At 38.5% G+C, this 21012-nt stretch overlaps 1 protein-coding gene and 1 pseudogene across 3 annotated transcripts in view; one reads left to right on the top strand and one right to left on the bottom strand.

Annotated features, from left to right (window-relative positions):
* The first annotated feature begins 1272 nt into the window (after nt 1–1272).
* On the top strand, nt 1273–2491 carry LOC150063467 (splicing factor 45 pseudogene; annotated as a pseudogene).
* Nucleotides 2492–3522: 1031 nt separating this feature from the next.
* The window catches only part of Cav1 (caveolin 1), a 31897-nt gene continuing 14407 nt past the window's right edge, over nt 3523–21012 (bottom strand). For all 3 annotated transcript variants that reach the window (XM_090333185.1, XM_090333186.1, XM_090333187.1), the window contains exon 3: nt 3523–5705. In XM_090333185.1, coding sequence (XP_090189311.1) covers nt 5364–5705 — 342 coding nt within the window. In that variant the 3' untranslated portion in view covers nt 3523–5363. The remainder of the gene's footprint in view (nt 5706–21012) is intronic.

Genomic DNA, 21012 nt, shown 5'->3' with positions numbered 1-21012 from the left:
AGAAATCTGATTTCTCTAAGAATCATGGAAAAGTTTTTTGCCTCAGTGTTTATCAGAGAAGTGACTTGCAAAGAAGGAAAGTAGCAAATAGAACAAATGTTCAATGACTTTAATCAGCCAAGAACACAGAAAGCATCGATTTCTCCACAACTCCCCTAAAGTATCCCACTCTATGTTTGGTCCATGCATTATAATAGTGACATAATACATTTAGTTCAATTTTTGAATGGAAGATGCAATTCCATGTTTATTATATAATTTGAGACAAAGTCAAATCTCTCAACACTTTTTTTTTGGTGGTTCATGGAGGTTGAACTCTGGGCTTGGGCACTGTCCCTGAGTTCTTCAGTTTAAGGCTACCCTACCCCATTCACCTACAGCCCACTTCCCCTTTACTAGTGATTACTTCAAGAAAAGAGTCTCTTGGTCTTTGGTGGTCTTTACTGCCCAGGCTGGCTGTGAAAGTCAATCCTCAGATCTCAGCCTCCTGAGTAGCTAGGATTACAGGTGTGAGCCACCATGCCTGGCTTGTGTTAACAACTTTTATTCCCTTGTTAGTTCCTGAAACATTCAGAGAACATGGAAGGACACACAGTTGGGTATATATTTTCTGTGTGTTGATACAAGTCTTGGCAGCTTGAACTTGGGCCTGGGCATCTTCTTAAGCATTTTTGTTCAAGGTTAATGCTCTACCACTGAGCCACTGCACCAATTATGGTTCTTTGGTTGGTAAATAAAGAGAAGAGTCTTTAGAATTTTGATGAGTAAGCCCAAAATGACTAGTTTTGTCCTTTATTTTCAATTAATCACTAGTGATGTGTTGCTTGAGAATGTTTACTCTTCCCATTTCTTTTCTGAGTTATAATAAAACACCGGTGTGGATGAAAAAAAAAAATTCTGAAGAGATCTCTTGCAAAATTTAGTTTTGAAGCTGTGATGGCTGTGTCACCAGATAATAGATTAGGGCTTTGCTTACTTTCCCAGATTCCATACAAAATCATAAGGCTTTCAAATGCATGTGGGAAAAGCATTTCAGGGTATCTCACAAAATGTGAAGTCACAAGGTAAAAAAAGTTTTAGTAAGGATTAGTAACAAAGTTAAAGGAAGGAGAAAGAGGAACCTCTCCTGTTCCTCAAGAAGAAAATGGAAATTAAAGACTCAAAATGGGGAATGCCCTGCGGACTCGACGGAGAGTCAGCTCCACCTCGGGCCTTCAGCCTTCGGGCGGCAGGGGGGACTTGGGCGGAGTGCGGGTGGGGTCCCATCCGCCCGGAAGGCCCGCATTAAACTGAAAAGATGTCCCTGTATGATGACCTAGGAGTGGAGACCAGTGACTCGAAAACTGAAGGCTGGTCCAAAAACTTCAAACTTCTACAGTCTCAGCTTCAGGTGAAGAAGGCAGCCCTCACTCAAGCAAAGAGCCAAAGGACAAAGCAAAGCACCGTCCTTGGCCGTGTCCTTGACCTGAAGAGGGGCGGTTCCTCAGATGACCGGCAGACTGTAGACACACCACTGAAGGACCCTGTTCCCGGTGGGTTTTCTGCAGGGAAAGTTCTCATCCCCCTAGCTGAAGAAGATGACCCTATGTTTCCTAACGATTACGAGAAAGTCGTGAAGCGCCAAAGAGAAGAGCGCCAGAGGCAGCCAGAGCTGGAAAGACAGAAGGAAATAGAAGAGAGGGAAAAGAGGCGTAAAGACAGACATGAAGCTAGTGGGTTTTCAAGGCGGCCAGATCCAGATTCTGATGAAGATGAAGATTATGAACGAGAGAGAAGGGAAAGAAGTATGGGCGGAGCTGCCATTGCCCCACCCACATCTCTTGTAGAGAAAGACAAGGAATTTCCCCGAGAATTTCCTTATGAAGAGGATTCGAGGCCTCGGTCACAGTCTTCCAAAGCTGCAATTCCCCCTCCCGTGTATGAAGAGCCTGACAGGCCCAGGTCTCCCACCGGGCCCAGCAACTCCTTCCTTGCTAACATGGGGGGCACAGTGGCGCATAAGATCATGCAGAAGTACGGCTTCCGTGAAGGCCAGGCGCTGAGCAAGCACGAGCAGGGGCTGAGCATCGCATTGTCTGTAGAGAAGACCAGCAAGAGGGGCTGCAAGATCATCGTGGGGGACGCCAGGGAGAAGGGACTCACGATGCATCCAAGAAGTCGATTCCAGTCCATTAACAGAGATACTTAAGTGCCTTACTGGAGTGGTTCTGCTGAGGAACATGGTCGGTGCAGGAGAAGTAGATGAAGACTTGGAAGTTGAAACCAAGGAAGAATGTGAAAAATTTGGCAAAGTTGGAAAATGTGTGATATTTGAAATTCCTGGTGCCCTTGATGATGAAGCAGTTCGGATATTTTTAGAATTTGAAAGAGTTGAATTGGCAATTAAAGCTGTTGTGGATCTGAATGGCAGGTATTTTGGTGGACAGTGGTAAAAGCATGTTTCTACAATTTGGATAAATTTAGGGTCTTGGATTTGGCAGAGCAAGTTTGATTTTTAAGAACTAGAATCATTCCTGATGATCTTCAAATAAGCTACTGACTGAGCAGAGAGAAAGGCCTCAGCTCCGTGGCTGCTGGACACTGAGAGTCTTGGAAGGACTTCTAAGGGACCTATTGATTGATCCTTTTTTTATTTGGTGGGTTTTTTTTAATATAGTATAAAAATCCTTTTAAAAAAAGACTCAAATGGGAGCTGTAGCCTGCTGCCTTTATGCTTTCTGAGCTGAGAAAATACATGTCCTTAAGTTCCCTAGTAACCCCAACCAGTAGACAATTCTTCTAGAGGGCCAAGATGGATGTTGCTTATCATAATAAAATATGGAGATACTTCCAGGCTTATCTGAATAATAAGTGAGCTTTGGTATCCCCCCCCCTTTAAGATAAGCTTCTCTTCTGACTGTTGCTATGCATTTTCAGAGAGTTGTCAGATTATCATTATTATGCAATGTTTCAAAGGATAGGACAGCTTGAAATAACACCTTTAGGCCTCCAAGCCCCTGTGACTTAGCATCTAGAAGGAGGTACTGCTTCTCAGCCACTTTACTTACTGGTTTGAATACAAAAGAAGGCTGACCCTCCTTCTGGTTTGCCAGTATCCAAGTGGTTTTTCCTGCAATGAGTTCAAGTAGAATATTGGCTTTTTAAGGGTCTGGACCTGGACGGCCTATGGCATGGAACTATACTACCAGTCAGTTTTCTTGGAGCTCCAACTTTACAAGTGCAGCCAAATTCTTCTTGTGAATCTCTAGTCCTCTGTTTTAGTTGAGATTTCTGTCTTTATTGCTCTCTCTGTCATGACAGTTTTGTTTCTCTGGAAAACTTCTAGAATACAGAAATAGTGTGTGTAAACTTTTTCCAAGGACAAGGAAACAGATTACTTAATAAAAAGGTTCATGAAGGCACAACAGAAATTAAGGCATTACTTCCTGAATTTTGTACACAATAGGCAAATGCTCCCAACATACACACCCAAACACACACACAAACACACACATTTGGGGAAAAATTAAGGGAAAAGTGGACTTTTGCTGTTAAACACTTTTATTGTGCAGATTTGTAATTTTTTATAGGATGTGCAGGATAAAAAAGTGTAAAAGATATAAGTAAGCATATAAAATCTCAGCAATCTTTTGGACCAGCAATTGATTTACACAAGGAACTAAGCATCTAGCTATATCAGACATGTCTTGGATTATATACTTCACAGACTGAATTACAAAGCCATTTACCAAATGATCTTTTCCTCATATAAAGATAAAATATCTTTACATTAAAAAAATATGCAGTATGGCACATTTTCGGTTATGTACACAGTTTAATAGTAAAACTATGTCCATGCCAGTGTCTGTTTTAAATTCAAACAATCAAAAATAGGTACTAAACAAGTTGTTGCTAAAGTGTCAGCAAAACTGGAAAACAGAAAAAAATAGCAAGCAGGGTCCCAATAAATGAGTAAAATTAAGACACAAGCCTAACTGGAGTATTTTTTTCTTTTTAAATGGTCCTAAAGATAAAATCTCAGCAATAAAAGCAGGAGGAATTAAAAGCTTTTGGATGTACCAGGCAGCTTTCAGTATGACTCAGGTTTACAGGTGAAATTCCTCAGTTTGAGTTCAGAAGAACTTGGAACTTATTCCAGCGAAGTTACTTCAATTTTTTACTACTGCCCCCATGGCTTGTCAGAGTAAAATAATGGTGGGATGAGGTCCAAGGCCCCTGGTAGAAGAAAGGGCCAAGTGTCACAGCATAAAAGAGAGTTCTAAGAACTTTCCTTAGGAGAGCTCATGTTTGAACCAGCTCTTGACATGGTGTCCAATTTGATAGCTCTTCTCCAAAGGCCCCACTGATCGGCCTCAAAGGAAACACCATGTTTGGGCCACAAAACCATCCCAATGACAGATGAGCTTGGATTCAGGAAAGCATTTTTATTCTTGATAAATAAAGGGAGTTCAATAGACATGCTGACCTCATTCAGCTGCGGAGAGAAAGGGAAAGTTGGGTTCCACTCCTGCTAGCCAAGAGAGGGCTGAGATGCAGCCTGGTACTTTAGCTCATTTCATTGATGCTGTGTGATCACATTTAGACATGTGTTATGCTAGATCTTGTATCTGAGTCAGAAAAAATGTATACTTTCTAATTTGGGACTTTAGGGAGGTTACTGCCCTAATGAAAAATGATGAATTAGACCTTATTAGAAATTAAGAAAGTGAAAAATAGGAAGGCACTTAGGCTTCATCTGCACAAATTTTCAGGCATTGGATGTATTATTGGTTAAAATATCCCAAGAAGAGTAAGGCATTAGTGGGGTTCTCTGAATACAGACTACAATGTCTAACTTGATAAAGACCACTGGATTATTAAGGTGAAAGATAGCAACTCACTAGCTCCTCAGATAGAGTGGGAAAAATTTTACTTAATATCTGCCCAATACCAGTATGTGGTCATAGCTGTATGCTGGAAATTCTTCCCTTTCTGTCATATCATCATTTTAGAGTAGACAGATGAGGTTATTAGTTCTTTTCTTTTCCCCTCCCTCTTCAGTTCTTTATAGTTTTCTCAAATTATCTTTCAATAATTATGTTCACTATCTCAGCCAGTAAAGTAATGATCCACAAGCAAATGAAAAGGTAAGTTGGTATGGATTTTAAAAACTTAGGTCACTAAGAATAGATACAATAGCTCTGTTGTATCAAGTAAATGAAGACAAATAATAAAGGCTGAGAAAGTGATTCCTTTGCTCTGAACCAAGAAAAACCATTCATATACTGTTGCTGTATTAGCAACTTGAAATTTGATATTGGCACCAAGAAACTTAAAAGGAAAAAAAAGTAGAAACGGGAATTCTTCTATCCTTGAAATGTCACTTATATTTCTTTTTGCATATTGATGCGGATACTGCTGAATACTTTGCCAATAGCTTCAAAGAGTGGATCACAGAAGGTGTGTACGTAGATGGAGTAGACACGGCTGACACACTGAATCTCAATCAGGAAGCTCTTGATGCATGGCACAACTGCCCAGATGTGCAAGAAAGAGAGAATGGCAAAGTAAATGCCCCAGATGAGAGCCATCGGGATGCCGAAGATCGTAGACAGCAAGCGGTAAAACCAGTATTTCGTTACAGTGAAGGTAGTGAAGCTTGCCTTCCAGATGCCATCGAAACTGTGTGTCCCTTCTGGTTCTGCAATCACATCTTCAAAGTCAATCTAAAAGAAAAACAACAGCAGAATGTATATGTGAACAGAAGAGGGAGAAAATAGTGAGGATTCAGACACACGTAAATGAATGGACCGTTTCTGTGACGGATACTTAAAGGCAACCAGCTACTGCTGCAGGCCATGGAACACACTGAGAATTCTAACTCATTCTCCAGGTGTTGTTGTTTCTAACATGACAAAGTTTGCAAAGTACTGCTTTAGAGACAACCAAAGGGGTAGGATTCTTTTTTTGTTTGTTTGTTTTCTACAAATCAAATCTGAGCAATATGGAAAAGGGTACAAGTTTCTCTAAAACATTTAAAATGTGACATAACTTAACTGCCTTCTGTGGCAACTGCACATACACATAGTGCTTATGAGTAGTTATTCAGACTTGATTAATGACATCAAACACAATCAGTAGGAAATTGAATGTGAGGAAATTAGAAGCACTGAGACGATTTGTGGGTTGATGAGATGACTAGGGTTAGGAAATGGGGTGTGAATTTGGAAAAAGAATGGCTCTGGAAATGTGAGCTTCAGGAGCAAAGAAGGGTGAAGATGGTGAATGTTACTGGCGGACAAGACAAGCATGGTCCAGGCTGGAAGACAGGTGGAAGCCAGAATGTGTTTCATTTTCCATACAGTGGTGGGGAGGAGGATATCTGCTGAAGATGTTACTCAGGAGAAGGAGCAGCCCACACTCAGCACTGCCTGAAGGAAAGGGGAAGGAGCCCAAGGCAAGAAGACCATTGCCATACCCAAGTTGGAGATGGTAAAGCTGGAAAAGTAAATGTTACCAAAAAAAAAAAAAGGAAAGGAGAAAAGGAAGGAGAGGGAGGGAGAAGAAGCCAAGGAGGAAGAAAAGATGAGTACAATTATAGGGATATTAATGGAAGAATCCTCAGGATGTGGTTTCCTGAAAGATGGAAGGGAAGAGAATCATAGACGAGGCTTTAAATTTCTTATATTCTAGCTAAGGTTAGAGAGGTGACATGAAGAGCAAGAGAAAATTAGAAAGAGAAGGAAATACTACTACCACCACCACCACCACCACCACCAATAATAATAACACCACCACCACCACCAATAATAATAATAATAATAAACCAGGGAGAGCTTTGGTTTTGAATTAAATTGAAAATTCTAGACAATGATGGACACAAGTACCATTGATCAATATGAAATGAAATCCCTTCAGAAGCCATTATGAGGAACCAAATGTCTTCTCATTTACATAGTGCTTTACAATCACCAAATGGGTTTCCATACATTATGTCTATGACATATAGGTTTCACACGTATCTGGGACAGGTTTTTAAGAGAAATGAGGCAAAGGCAACTTGTCAATGGAGGGGCCTGAAACAAACCTGGTGCTTTCTCAGTAACAGTCTCTCCCAGGTGTCTGCTTATCCACCAATATTTCTTAGGTTTATTTAAACCAACCAGAAGCACAATGTTAAAACTATTAACAGAAAGGTAGGACCAAATAAGCTCAAGTCTTGGTGGTGACAGCTAAATGAAGGGGTCTAATGTAGCTTGAATTTCAAATGAGTTGATGACATTGAGCAATAATCTGGCCAGATTTGGGATTAGGGAATAGCACTTGTATGATTCCATGTAGTGGCTAGGTGCCTAAGAGCCACCTTTCCTTCAACACAATAAAAGGTCTTGGGGGGGGAAAGTACATGATGCTTACCCATTTTTAACATTAATTTTCCAGAACATTCTGTTTCCTGACCTATTGCTCAACGTCCTAGTAGTGTAATAGATAAAAATGGTATGGTTGTAATTCTGTAAGTGAAGTTAAATCACTTATGAGGGTTTTTTTTTGTCACATTGTAGAAAACCTGTAGCAACCAGATGAGCCCTTTAATGAGATTTTTTGTGCAATTTATTTCATTGTCTATATTATGTTTTGCACTGATGTATTCCTCCCAAATATATGAAAAGTAAGGGCTTGAGTTTTGCGCATTCATTCAACTGACAAATTCTACCAATTTTTAACTTTTTAGATGTCCTTATTTTGCAGGAAAATTTGACAGAGTAGAAGTGAATGTACTAGAGCAGGTGTGTTTAATCTGGGATGAAGGAATAAGCAGTGGTGGTCCACAAATTCCCTAAGTTGAGTACACACATTTTGAATGTTCAAGGGAAAAACATTCTATCACTTTTATTGGAAAATAAAGCCTATTACCAAAGAAGGATATGAAATAGTTTACTGGGAAGAGAAGAATTCTCCCTTGTCCAGAAGTTTGCCAAGACCAAGCGTAGTTCTTAACATTTGTTGGCAGACTTTTAAGCTTAACTTTTCTCATGTATGTCCCCAAAACTCTATGACATGTTATTCCCATTTCATATAAAAACATGATGCTTAGAAATGTTGAAGAATTATGTGGGTACCTAGGAGACTCGTCTGTAGGAAACCAACTCTTACTTTCATACTGCACTACTTAACAAAAATTTGTTCCTGTGAAAACAGTATTTCATAATAATTATAGATATGCTAGTAAATGAAGTTTGTTCATAACTAATAATTCCCCAAGTATGGGCTCTATAGATAGCATTTCACTATATGAATATTCAGTGAATATTATTGAAAACTGTTGGGCTTTCTTTCAAGTCACTTAGAAAATTTTTGGTGGCTAGATTTTTCAGTGCTTTCTAGAAACTGTGATTTGGCATGACTTATCTTCAAAAATCAAAGTGAATTTACAGCAGATTTCTAGATATAGATATCAACAGGCCCAAAATAACAGGGTATATGTCGATATTCTGTTAGTTTTTATTTAGTCTAATATGTGGCTTCAGTGAATGTGAAAAGCATAACCAGTTAAAGTGTAGCTGAGAACAAAAAGCAAGACAGGCTAAGGAAATACAATGGAGCTAGAAGAACGGCTTAGTTTCCCTCTACCAACTCTTCCACCTTTGTGATACATGCAGTTTTTGTGAGAAGCATATGAGACAATATAAGGTACTGATATAGAACACTTCAATAGAGTCAATATTCAGTGAGGAGTAGCATTAGCAAATTTCTGAGTGACCAGAAATCTTAATGGACAATTGCAATAAATTATCAGGTGCAATGTATGAAGTATAGCTGCTGTGAATTCAACCCTTCCCACTGGATCAAAATAATTAACTTACATTTGTTATCATTTTCTTCACTGTCCCATGAGATACCTGCCACTGTGCCCTTTTCATAGATAAGGAAACTGAACAAGTCTAAGAAATTATACAAGGTCATTCTGAGATGGTAAAAGGTGACGCTTTTCCTTGTTTCTGAATCCCTGGACTTACAAGGCTTAGTTTGCACTCATATATTAATGGCTTGTTAAAACACTCACATTTCGATTAGTCTTGTTAACATTGCCAGTTAAGTAAGGTTATCTGGTAACTGGGGTATTTTGTATTTGTGGTACCAATTCCATTTTTATGGCTCTGATCTCTATGTTCTCACAATCCTGGGCGTTCAGCCAGGACTCTAATGCTGGCTAGCAGAGACATGGAAACTGAGGCACAGAATGATTAAAATTAATCAGACATTCCTCTGGTCAGTGGAAAAGCTGAAATTAGAATTCTCACTTCATAATTCCCAGGCTAACATTCAGCCCTAAGCATCACAAATCTTCCCAAAGACATTTTATCAATCTTCAAATGTATCTTCTCCACCTACTCTGTTCATGTCTCTAGGTTTCCTTACATGTCTCATTGCCTTCTAGGGAACCTGCATACAACCAGGAGAAATGTCCCTTTTATAACATGAAAATTTTTTGTATATCATCTTATGAAGAAAACAACAAAGAAGTTTTTTGAATCTTCTTTGTCCATTTTGATTTGTACTCAAAATGAACTTAATCCCAAAAAAGTTCTGCTACCCAGTCACCCAACTGGATGTAATTCACAATTCCACATCAGTCAAAATGTATTTTTCCAGATTCATGTATTTTAAAGCTATGAGGATTTTTAAATAGACATTCCCTATGATCCCGCCATACCACTCTGGGGCATTCATCTCTGCACTATTCACAATAGCCAGGAGATGGAAACAATCTAGATGCTCTACCGCAGATGAATGGATATAAAAAATGTGATACACACACACACACACACACACACACACACACACACACACACACACACACGAACACACACAATAGAATTCTACGTAGCCAACAGACAAGACAAAATAATGGCATTTGCAGGGAAGCGGATGAATCTAGATCAAATCATGTTGAGTGAGACAAGTCAAGACCAAAGGAACAAAAGGCCCATGCTATCCTTAATATGTGGCTGTTAGATCCAAACAGTACAAGAGCGAGGACTCAATATTTGCATACCCAATGCTATGGACATGGTATTGGAAATATAAACATAACTACATAGACATAAAAAGTTATGACTCCATAGATATAATGTTTTATTACATAGATTAATATATGTATCTATGACATACAAACCCTCAGCCTAATTTTAATTATGTTCTAAAATCTAAGTGCCAGTGATTATATATAGAGTTTCCCTTCTAGCAAGTATCTGAACCAAGGTACCTTCCCATCTAATGGCAGATGTGTGATTGGAACACATACTCAGGATCCACTTCGACTCTTGAGCTACTGCTGTATCAGTTCGCATCCTGTGTCAGGCTGGCCACTACAACATGTGGCCAATGGGAAAGGCATCTAGTCTTGCCTCTGAACTTAAACACTGAGTTGCTCCCGAGAAGCTCTAAAAGTCCACTTGTTAAATGAATGACATGGAATCTCTCCAGTCTCTAATGTGCACATTGTACTCATGCAACATCAAAGTGACAAATCTCTAATCAGAAGTCATTCTTGTGTTTACTCATCCAAATTACCACTGTACATACAAGAGCTTGCCTTTTGAATAGCTAGAATTGTAGGTGTGAGCCACTATCACTAGGCTAGGATTTTTTTTAAATGAAACAACCAGAGAGAAGTAGATATCATATAATGTTTTAGAATGCGCTATTTCAGGTATAGTTGAGGGATTCCTCTAAAGAACACAGTTTGGTTCTGTACTCTGTGGAACAAGTTGCCCTTTTTGCAGGAATAATCATGCAAACCTAAAAATCAAAAGCATAAATGTGCTTCAGTGTTATTTCTATGTCTCAATGAATGTTTTATAAAGTCACAGTTTATATTACTAGAATTTTATAAATAATGCTAAATACCTTTGTGCAGCATTGGCTTATGATGCTTTAATTTCAGAAACATAAGCTAACAAAAATCTAGCAGCAGACATCAAGCTAAGCAATCTGTCTTCCTGTGTTTTGATAATACTTAGCTAAAGTGATAAATCTCAATAGTTCATCCTGTGAAATGTATCTGAAGGCAATATTTTTAAAAAGCCATTTATGTATACACATGATTAAAAGAAGCTCAGTCTTTTTTATTTTAAAATCTGGATATTTTATTTCTGAATAAGAAATATTCTAAGGGGAAACTAAAACACATTTAAGATTTCATATGCAGTGATGATTACACATTCTGTCAGTGGAAATGTATTGGGACATATGAAATGTATTAAGATTATTAAACATTTGAAAATATACATTGAGAAAATAATTTTTAAAAGAAACTCTCAAGATGCTTTCTGAAGATTTTTCTGTTGTCTACTCGATATTCGTAGCCTCACTCTGCACCAACAGAATTCTAATAGGTTCGGGTAAGTGGAGAATAACTCTTGGATCTCAGAGACAAGTCATAGTTGGCATACACTTAGCATTGTCATGTTAGTCTTGGATAGTAACTGGCTGAGGGTAGACATGTGACTCAATTCTAACCAATAAGACGAAAGTAGAATTACAAGGGGCCTTTAGAGTCTTATAGGGAGACCCATTATCCCTTTTCTCCTGCTTAGCATTAGATGCATTGTCTACATAAAGAGAAATCATCTTTAGACCATGAGGTAATACTCATGTATAAAAGGACAAGAGAATAGTAAAAAATGTTGCTCTTACCATTTTCAAACCACTGAAACAATACTAGCAGTGCTGACACCTTGACTTTGTCTATGTGTCACATGTATATTCTTATTTCCTTTAGCGTCTTGGTTACATATGGTAAATCCCATTCCTAAACACTATTTCCTGATGATTGACTTAGTGACATATCTGTTCATTTAGGAGGAGCTCCATTTTTGAGTAAAACTTTTCCTTCCAACATGTCTAGATCTATCCCTACAATGTGTTGCCTAACATGTATCGGGAAAGTCTCTGTTACATTAATATGAGTTTAAACAAAGCATGAATAGGATGATGTATTCATCATCATTTAATATGTTTTCATTTATAAAACTTACACTTAGATATAATAGCATCCAAATAAATCTCAAATGACACCCTCACCCTTACTGGTCCTAATGATCTTCTGTAATGATCTCCTTTGAGTTCTTACCTAGAATTAGTGATTTGCTTCTAAATAATAAAACATGGAAAAAGCAATTGACCATCACTTCTAAGATGAAGCTGTTAAAGACTGTGGTGTCTTGTTTGCTTGCCTTCCTGCTTACTCTGCTGATTCAAGCTGCAGGGGTGTCAGCTAGCCTGTGGAGATGCCTGTGTGGTAAAGAATTAAGTAAGGCAGTGGCCATCAGCCATTGAGACACTGAGATCCTCAGTTGAACAACCTGAAAGAAACACAATTCTATCACCAACCGTAGGAGTTGGTATGTGCTTAGATTGGCCTCAACTAAGCTTGGGATGACTGTCGTCCAAGTCACACTTTGATTCCTGACACACAAATAGTATAAGATCTTCATGTTTATCTATGCTGCTAAATTTGGGGGATTTGTTGTCCAGATAAGGACCATGAATTTCATTCGATGATAAACCACTTTAGCAGGTTTGATTATCACTTCCTATTTTTGACTTTATGACTCTTTTCCCTTAGGATATTCAATATTTATATTTAAAGGACAAAAATACATACAATGAATGTCTGCTCCGTTCCCTGAAATTTGGTCCTTCAGCATGAGAAGTAAACAGAATGTTCAGTGTTCCACAAACTGAGAAGAAAATTTGCTTAAAGTCTATCAAGAGTGTATGTATACCATCAGTTCTCCATATAGTGCAACTGACTTGGGTTGGTAATTAAATAATGCATCCCAGACTAAGAGCCACCACCAAATCTGAACTCTTAAACATAGTATGCTGAATGCACTTGCACAGGGTTCTGACTTCTCAGAAATGAGACTTGTCATACTGTTCTCAGCAGGAGCAAGACAGCAAAGATCAGCATCTTGGAAAGGATGGGGGATAAGATGTAGAGTCTCTGGTCCCTGTTGGGGCTCAAATCAGATTTTTTTGGAATAGAGTCTCTATTTTAAATAAGACTTCTCCCTTTTATGATATAACTATACTAGAGTATGGCATGGCTTCTTGGATTTAATGACAGCTCCCTTTGCCCAGCTTCTCTTTCTCCTTTAGGCTTCATATCCCTCTCCTACTCCCTCTTCTTTCTGGGAACATCTCATTGTTATATGGCATCTGGACTCTAGTGGGTAAATGGATGGAAACACTCTTGGAAAAAAAACTTTTCCTAATTTCAACCTACAAATATGTGTTGTTAGACAAGAATAAAAATGATTACTTATTATGAAAACCAGACAATAGAAATCCTGATTTATTTGCCTTACTCTAAACCCACTATAAACAAATGTATCTTTTAAAAACCAAACGCATATTTTTGAAATCCTTATGTATGTGCCAAACCCAGTCACACATGGAAAGGATGAAGACCAACTTCCAACTCTCTTCTCTGTTCCCACACATATTTCCAACATGTTGAGCTGCCTTTGAAGTTAGGGGAGTAAATGTTCTGCATGAGCGTGTGAGTGTAGAAAGAGGGTTGGGAAATAGCACAACTAAATGTTACCAGAACACTTGCTCTAATACCCATGTGTTTTCTCAAAAGCAATCTCTACTATTGGGCCAAACTGGCCTCATCATGGAAGAGTCTGTAAGGCTCTTGTAGCCAGCTGTGAAAGCTGAAGGGCTGAATTGTGCTATAAATGCCCATGATGACATGAATTCCAGTGTGTGATCATAGCTTTAGAGGAATATAAACCTGGGATATCAATATCAATAAGTTCTTGACCTTGAAGGTGGGCTCCTTGGAGTGGTGAGTAAATGACAATTTACAGAACGCACAGAACTGCCCGTCAGAGAGGCAGGAAGAAGGATGAATTACTAATCAGGGTTTTGATAGTAAATGGAAAAGTGAGCATTCACACACCTGTGTGAGCAAATCAAGAGTTTTGGGTGTTATAAAGTGACTAAAAGTGCCATTTTGATTTGGATTAATTCTTTTTGTCTGGTTTGTTTTGTCTTTTCTATTGGAGGCTAGCATCAGGCTTCATCACCTCTTGTTTTTTCCTGGGAGAAAATGTGATTTATTCTGGAGTACTTATAACACTTCAAGATTTTATGCTGAATCTCTCTGCTTAGGTAACAGATACGCATGCTTAGTTTACATTCTGTTATGAGTTGACAGCATAACTCTTCAAATTGTGTTGAAGTCCTAATCCCTAATCCCTGCAAATATGACTTTGCTTGTATGCAGAGTCCTTACAGATGCAATTCATTAAAATGACATCATATTGAGTTGGACAGGCGCTTCATCCTTCATAAATGACAGCCATATAAGAAGACAAGTGGGGAGAAAACATCATGTGATGATGGAGACAAAATATGTGGAAATGTTGTCAGAACCCAAAGATTGGTGCTACATCTCTACCATGCAAAAACTTCCAAAAGTTGCCATTAAGATGCTGGGAACTGGACAACAAGAACTGATTCCCTAGAGGCTTTAAGGGGATCATGGCCTTGCTGATGCATTTGATTTGGACTCTTACCCTTCTGAACCATGAAACATTAAAGTTTCCTTGCTTTAAGCCATCCAGTATGTGACATTGGTTAGGGAAGCCCTAAATAAAAACAAACATATTCCCTTTGAAGTTGTTGACGCATATCCTCAATGGTAAGAGGATTCCAGAGCATTTTCATACTTTATGTCCATCCTTTCTTTAGATGTTGCCCCAAAGCACACTGCATGTAGTCAAGAACATGCTCTCTACCTTGTCTTCACAACTTCCCACTTTCATAACTACAAAAACAACAACAGCACAACAGCAAGAACAATGCCATTAGTTGTGTGTGGTTGCATACAAAGCAGGGTATGTATACATCTCATTTTCTTTTTTTTTTTTTTCCTCCTTGGGTTTCTGGTATCCATTTGGTAGCACTTGTTGATGCTGAGTGTCACCAAAAAAGGTGACATAGAACAGAGAACAGTGTAAAAATAGGCCAGCTAAGGGCCTGAGATAGAAGCCTGGAGAGTAGAGGATTAGTGAACTTGAACAGGGAGAAGTGATAGCTTGGAAGATACCATTTGTGAGGAGGAATAACCACAGCCTTTCAGAATGTTGAAACCTTCTGTCCCAGGAATGAAGTCCTACCTCATTGAATGCATTTTGGAAATTGTGTTTTATCCAAACAGGCAATTAAAGAATTCAGCCAGAGGTCTGGCTTATTAAAAAAAATTCTGTGTTTACACTTGGGAGTTTGTTATTCTTTAACCCTCTGGGTGTGTCATGGGACAGATATAAATGATTACCATGCTAAAGAAAATACAATCTATTTATCAAAGACAAGAAACGGAAATATGTTCCCCATATCCAGGCTATGCACTCGTCCACAAGCATGTTTGTTTGAGCCAGAGCTTTTAAACACTAGTCACTTCTTTTCAGCTTCTGCAGTACATTTCCTGGTGGCAAAGGTTGCTTCCTTCCATTCAGTTAAGTCAAGTGAGGGTTAGCATTGGTCTTACCTCACTGCTGGGATATTTTCCCCCTCTACTGCTTCAAGTCTGTTTATTAAACACATAGAAAATGAACGAAATAAATCACTTCAGGTCTGAACACTGCTTGGAAAGTGAGAGAGAGAAGATACATGAAGGTTCTTGCGAGGTCATGACTATTACACAGAATTGTCTGACACTATGGAACTACCTTCCACTCTCAACGTCTGCAACAGTGCCCCATTGCCTTCCCTATTGACATTTTAGCCAGATAATTCTTTATGGTTGGGATAATTTCAATGTACTATAGGATGGTTATCAATATCTCTGGCCTCTTATCCACTAGATACCAGTATCCTCCTACAAATTGTTACCAGTGCAAATAGCTCCAGATACTGCAAAATATAGCCCCATGGAGAAGGAGTAATCAATTGCCTTCCCCTAGGATTGTTCTCAACAATCATAATACCATGTAATGAAGCAACTCCTCAAGTTTAGACATGTGTGGAACTTAGAATGTGTGCTTATTTTACAATAGGAACATTTTGGTTAGCACTTGTGAACTTGTGAGTTCATTCATTCATTCATTCATTACATAGACACACCCACCTCCATTGTAAGAATAGAATAAATGAAACGAAGAAATAGGGCCAGGTCAAGAGCTAGCTATGCATCGCTGAAAGGAGGGCAGTTCAAATAAAACCCACATGACTGCTGGGTGCTCAAACTCTCAGGGATTATTACCATGGCAGTGGAGGGGAGTAAGACAGAGGGAGAATGTTCTTCTGGTATGCGCTCCTTTACTTTTAAGATCATAGGAAACCACTTTTTGCCTATCTCACTAGAATACTGGATTCCAGAATTGTGACTGGGATATTGAATAATTTTTCCCAGGACAATGCCCCTAGTCCTTACCTATTACAGGACTTTCACTGGTTGGCTTTGCTTGAAAAGTTCCTGTCCCTCCTTGCCTGGTTAATTCTGAGTTCTTCCAAATACCTTTTTCTCACCTGGACCTGTTCATCATTCAGCTCCTTATTTAATTTTAAGATGGTGGGTGGGGGGAGCAGTTAGTTTTTTTTTTTAAAGAATAAGCTTCTGAAAATCAGGGGTAGAAAGTGAATATTAGCAAAGTACATGAATGAGTTAGTGAACACAGACATTTGATAGATACATATTTTCTCCTCCTATATACAAGGGCATCATCCCATCTCTTCTTTAGGAAGAGAGTCTGGATGTTATTATCTGGCTCAAAGGATAGCAATTATATCTGATGAATACATTTATTTTTTTTGAAGCCTGGAGTAAGAGTAATTTTGGCCAAAGTATGAACAAAAGGTGATGAATTACAGAAAAGATAGACTCATTATGCTGTTTTTTTTCTACTTCTGTAAGTTCTGATTCATACCTACAGATTTTGAGATAGCTTTGCTAAGGAGAGCTGATGAATTCCCTAAAAATGTACAGGTGATTTGGAATTCAAACAATTTCAATTTTACCTTTGAATACAACTGAGATGCTAAGTGATGGCATTAAAATCCTCCAGGGCCTAAAATGCTCAACTTTATGTGGGTGAGAGAGAAACAAACTTTACAGCTGTTTTGTGGGAAAATGTGACTCAAAGTAACAGTGCTTGTGCCTTGTAGCTGTTAGTCATCTGATCCTATTGCTCACAGATGGGTTGTACAAACACCAGAAACATGGCCACATGAAGTAGGTGAATATGACAACTGTTGGTGCTCAGAAAGTCTGAGTACTTTCTATTTAATTAGACCTTTTTAAAGGCAGTTATTCTACCTCATGTCGCAAGTAATTATGCATTTCTCTGTTGTGTAAAGATAGATGGTTGAAAAAAGAAAGGAAGAAAAAGAACTCTAAAATTTCATAGCCAACTTTGGAACTAATTTCTGGCTCATTTTGGAACACAAACAACAAATTTGGAGGCATAAGAAAGTAAAGACTGAAGCATACCAAACCCATATCAGAGTGGGGAAATGGATTCCAGCTCTTGATCATCTTCAGTACCAAATGTTTCCTTGTGGAGCATTTGCATTCAGTAGGCCATTTGTAAACTCAGTAGTTTAAAGACAATTTTATTAATTCCATAGTCTCAACATCTTAAGTGAACATGCCAATTAGGGAAATCTAAGAAAAAGTATAAAAGTACTAGAGAAATTTCCCATTGCTCCATCTACCTGAGTTATAAGCAATTTACAATCTTCCACTTTTTATGAATACTAGTCAATGGGAATCACAGAACTTTGGACATGAAAGTGACAGATTATCTACATGTATGTTTATGTAATAGATGAAGAAAGGGCTGTGCACAGAATACACTTGGATACCTAGAACTGTTACATAAGGGTTGAGGGATGCCAGATGAACATATGTATTCTTCCAGTTCTTTTGAGTCTTTAACTCCCATTGCTTGCTATGGAGAGTATGAAATATTTATCTTTCTCCTCTCCATTAAAATCCTTGATTTGACACTTCATATTTGTGTGTGTGTGTGTGTGTGTGTGTGTGTGTGTCCTTATTTGTTCAAGATACCAAGAACCTGTGACATTCATCTTTGTGATCACCGTTTACTGGTAATACCTGTAATCTAGCACCACAAAACTTTGCTTCATCATCAGAAGAAAAACCAGTGCACATCGTCAGCTCGAGATCACATCAGCTTAGCCAAGAATACAAGTAGGAAAAGAAAGAAATTCTATTACTCTAAGCAACCAGCTTTCCTCTTGGGAGAGAATGGAAAAGACAAATAAAGGAAAGAAACAAGAGATTTAGATTATGTGACATGAGCATCATTCCACATACTAAAGATAACTCATTTAGTTGTTTAAGTGGAGTTTCAAGAAGTATTACCCCTATATGGCCATTATGGCCAGGAAAATATGATGACACTTAGATTTATGGTTAAGAAATCCTGAGAGATTGGGAGTTTGGCCTAGTGGTAGAGTGCTTGCCTAGCATGCACGAAGACCCGGGTTCGATTCCTTGGTACCACATACATAGCAAAAGCCGGAAGTGGTGCTGAGGCTCAAGTGGTAGAGTTCTAGCCTTGAGAAAGTCCAAGGACAGTGCTCAAGCCCTGAGCCCAAGCCCAGGACTGGCAAAAAAAAAGAAAAAAAAAGTAAAAAAAAGAAATCCTGAGAGTCTAAACAAAACTCAATTCTGGCTGTACATTAGCAGAACTAAAAGTAAAGAGTATATAGGTCTAGACTCACTATAGACCAGTTAAGTTAAATGTAGAAATAGGTATGCAGTGTCTGAAAATACTTTCCAGATGATTTGGAAGCAGTGTAAAGAGCCACTGGTCTGAATTCACTACTGACTGTGGAAGCCATACTGTCTCATGGTTTATATCACAATGGGAGTTTATACAATTTGCAAAATCCTCTGAATATGCCATGTGTAGGAGGGAGTGGATGGGCAGGCTTGCCATAAAAATAATGTTTCATGCTGACCTTTTATTGCGTACAATACAAGCATTTTGCAGTGTTCTGCTTTCAGCTAGTTTTTGTTTGCATTCTGAAACACTTATTTCAGTATGTGCATGCACATGTGCCATGCACATGTGCACATGCGCATGTGCACGCACACACACACACACACACACACACACACACACACACACACACACCAACTCTTTGCCCCCAAACTACTATAAAACCACCTCTTGCGATGAACAACTCTTATTAGTTGGAAGTATTTCTACTCTCTAATATGGCACAATAATAGCACTGTTTTTGAGCTAACTAAACTAGTAATATCCATTATTTCTTGGATTGAATGGTGGCGGTGTCTGAGCAATGTTTTTGTGAATGTCTTGTGATAACTTAGCCAGAATGAAAGGTAATTTATCCCATGTTTCCTTCCAACAAATAAAAAAGATAGTTCCTCTCTGGCCTCACCTGGGGAACGTTCCCCCCACCCCTTTCTCTCTCATCATGGGGCTTGATCTCTGGGCCTGGGCATTTTGCTCTGAGCTCTTCAGCTCAAAGCTACAGCCCTACCCTTTAACCTACAGCATCACTTCCAGTTTTATGGTTGTTAACTGGAGATATGAGTCTCATCGACATTAGTGCCCGGGTTGGCTTTGAATCGCAGTCCTCAGATCTCAGCCTCCTGAGTAGCTAGGATTACAGGCTTGAGCAGTTGTATCCAGCTTCTCTCTCTTTCTGATATACACCATTTTTAATTTGTATGTTTACTGGGACTGATGCTTCTCTCTCAATGCTGTTGCTCTACCACTTGAGCCACATCCTCACTTCCACTTTTTCTAGTAAATCAAAGATAATAGGATCATGGACTTTTCCACCTGGCTTTGAACAGCAGTCCTCAGATCTCAGGCTTCTGAATACCGAGGATTACAGGTATGAAAGACCAGTCATTTAAAAAATATTTATCTAATTTAGTTGTACTTGGTTATTTGAAATTTGATAGGGAAGGGGGGAAAACCAAGACGGGTGGGGGGGCGGGGGGTAGGGTAATGGGTACCAAGACATGTGAAAGGGTATCAATGTATGTGAATTAATGCACCTTCTATCTGGCAAATATCATGTAACCCCTTTACTAATTACAATAAAAAATTAAAAAAAAGAACACCAAAAAATATTTATCTATAAATAATGGAAAAATACAGTGCATCTTGAATTTCTAACACCCTCACTTGTAAGACCAAAGGGGGATTCCTTTTTTAAGCAATAACAAGTAAGATATCATCTTGGATGAGACTTTCTTTTTGTGATAGTTCTACACACATGTCCTTTAAATATCTTCAAAATATTATAAAAGTTTTCAATGTTTTGTGATAAGCAACAAAGTTTGACTCTCCAGATATCCAAGCATCTGGAGTGTGGTTCATTCAAGGTGAATCTTAACCTGGACATCATAGACCCTGGGCTGCACTATTATGGGAGGGTTTCCATTTCATTATGTTCACCAGGCATCTTGGGATTCTACATCACATGTTCCTTCAAAACAATGTTACTTCTTTAGTTTGTGGGATATTTGCCTATTTGTTTCTTATTTGGTATCTATATGTTTTATTTCTACTTCTACTTCTTTGATATCGTCATGCTTTGCATTGGTACTTATTTTTATGGGCTATTTGTAATTTATCAAAGTCACTTTGATGTTATTTAGACCATAGATGTTTAACAAGGTCTTTATAATTGGTGTCACTTGTAAGTTGAGAGTCCTCTTAACTTGCTCACTTCAGTTGCTGATAAAATGTTAAATGTGCTATGACTGCAGTACTGGCTATGTGTTAGATACTGAGTCACACTAAAATTCTCATTACACATCATCACTCATTTTTATGGCTTCCTCCTAGTCATGTTTGTTCTTAACTGAATTATGATCCAAATATTTTCTATGTAGCACATTGATAGAATATTTGGGGTCAAACTGCTAAGTTTTCCTTTATGTGATAAAAACCATCATCTATCACAGGACACAAAAGACTGCATTTCAGGGAACATCTAACC

Source organism: Megascapheus bottae, chromosome 5, assembly GCF_031878675.1.
Source record: "Megascapheus bottae isolate mThoBot1 chromosome 5, mThoBot2.hap1, whole genome shotgun sequence".
In the NCBI taxonomy this organism is placed as follows: Eukaryota; Metazoa; Chordata; class Mammalia; order Rodentia; family Geomyidae; genus Megascapheus; species Megascapheus bottae.
The sequence above is the reverse complement of the archived record's forward strand: the minus strand, read 5'-3'. Positions and strand labels throughout refer to the sequence as shown.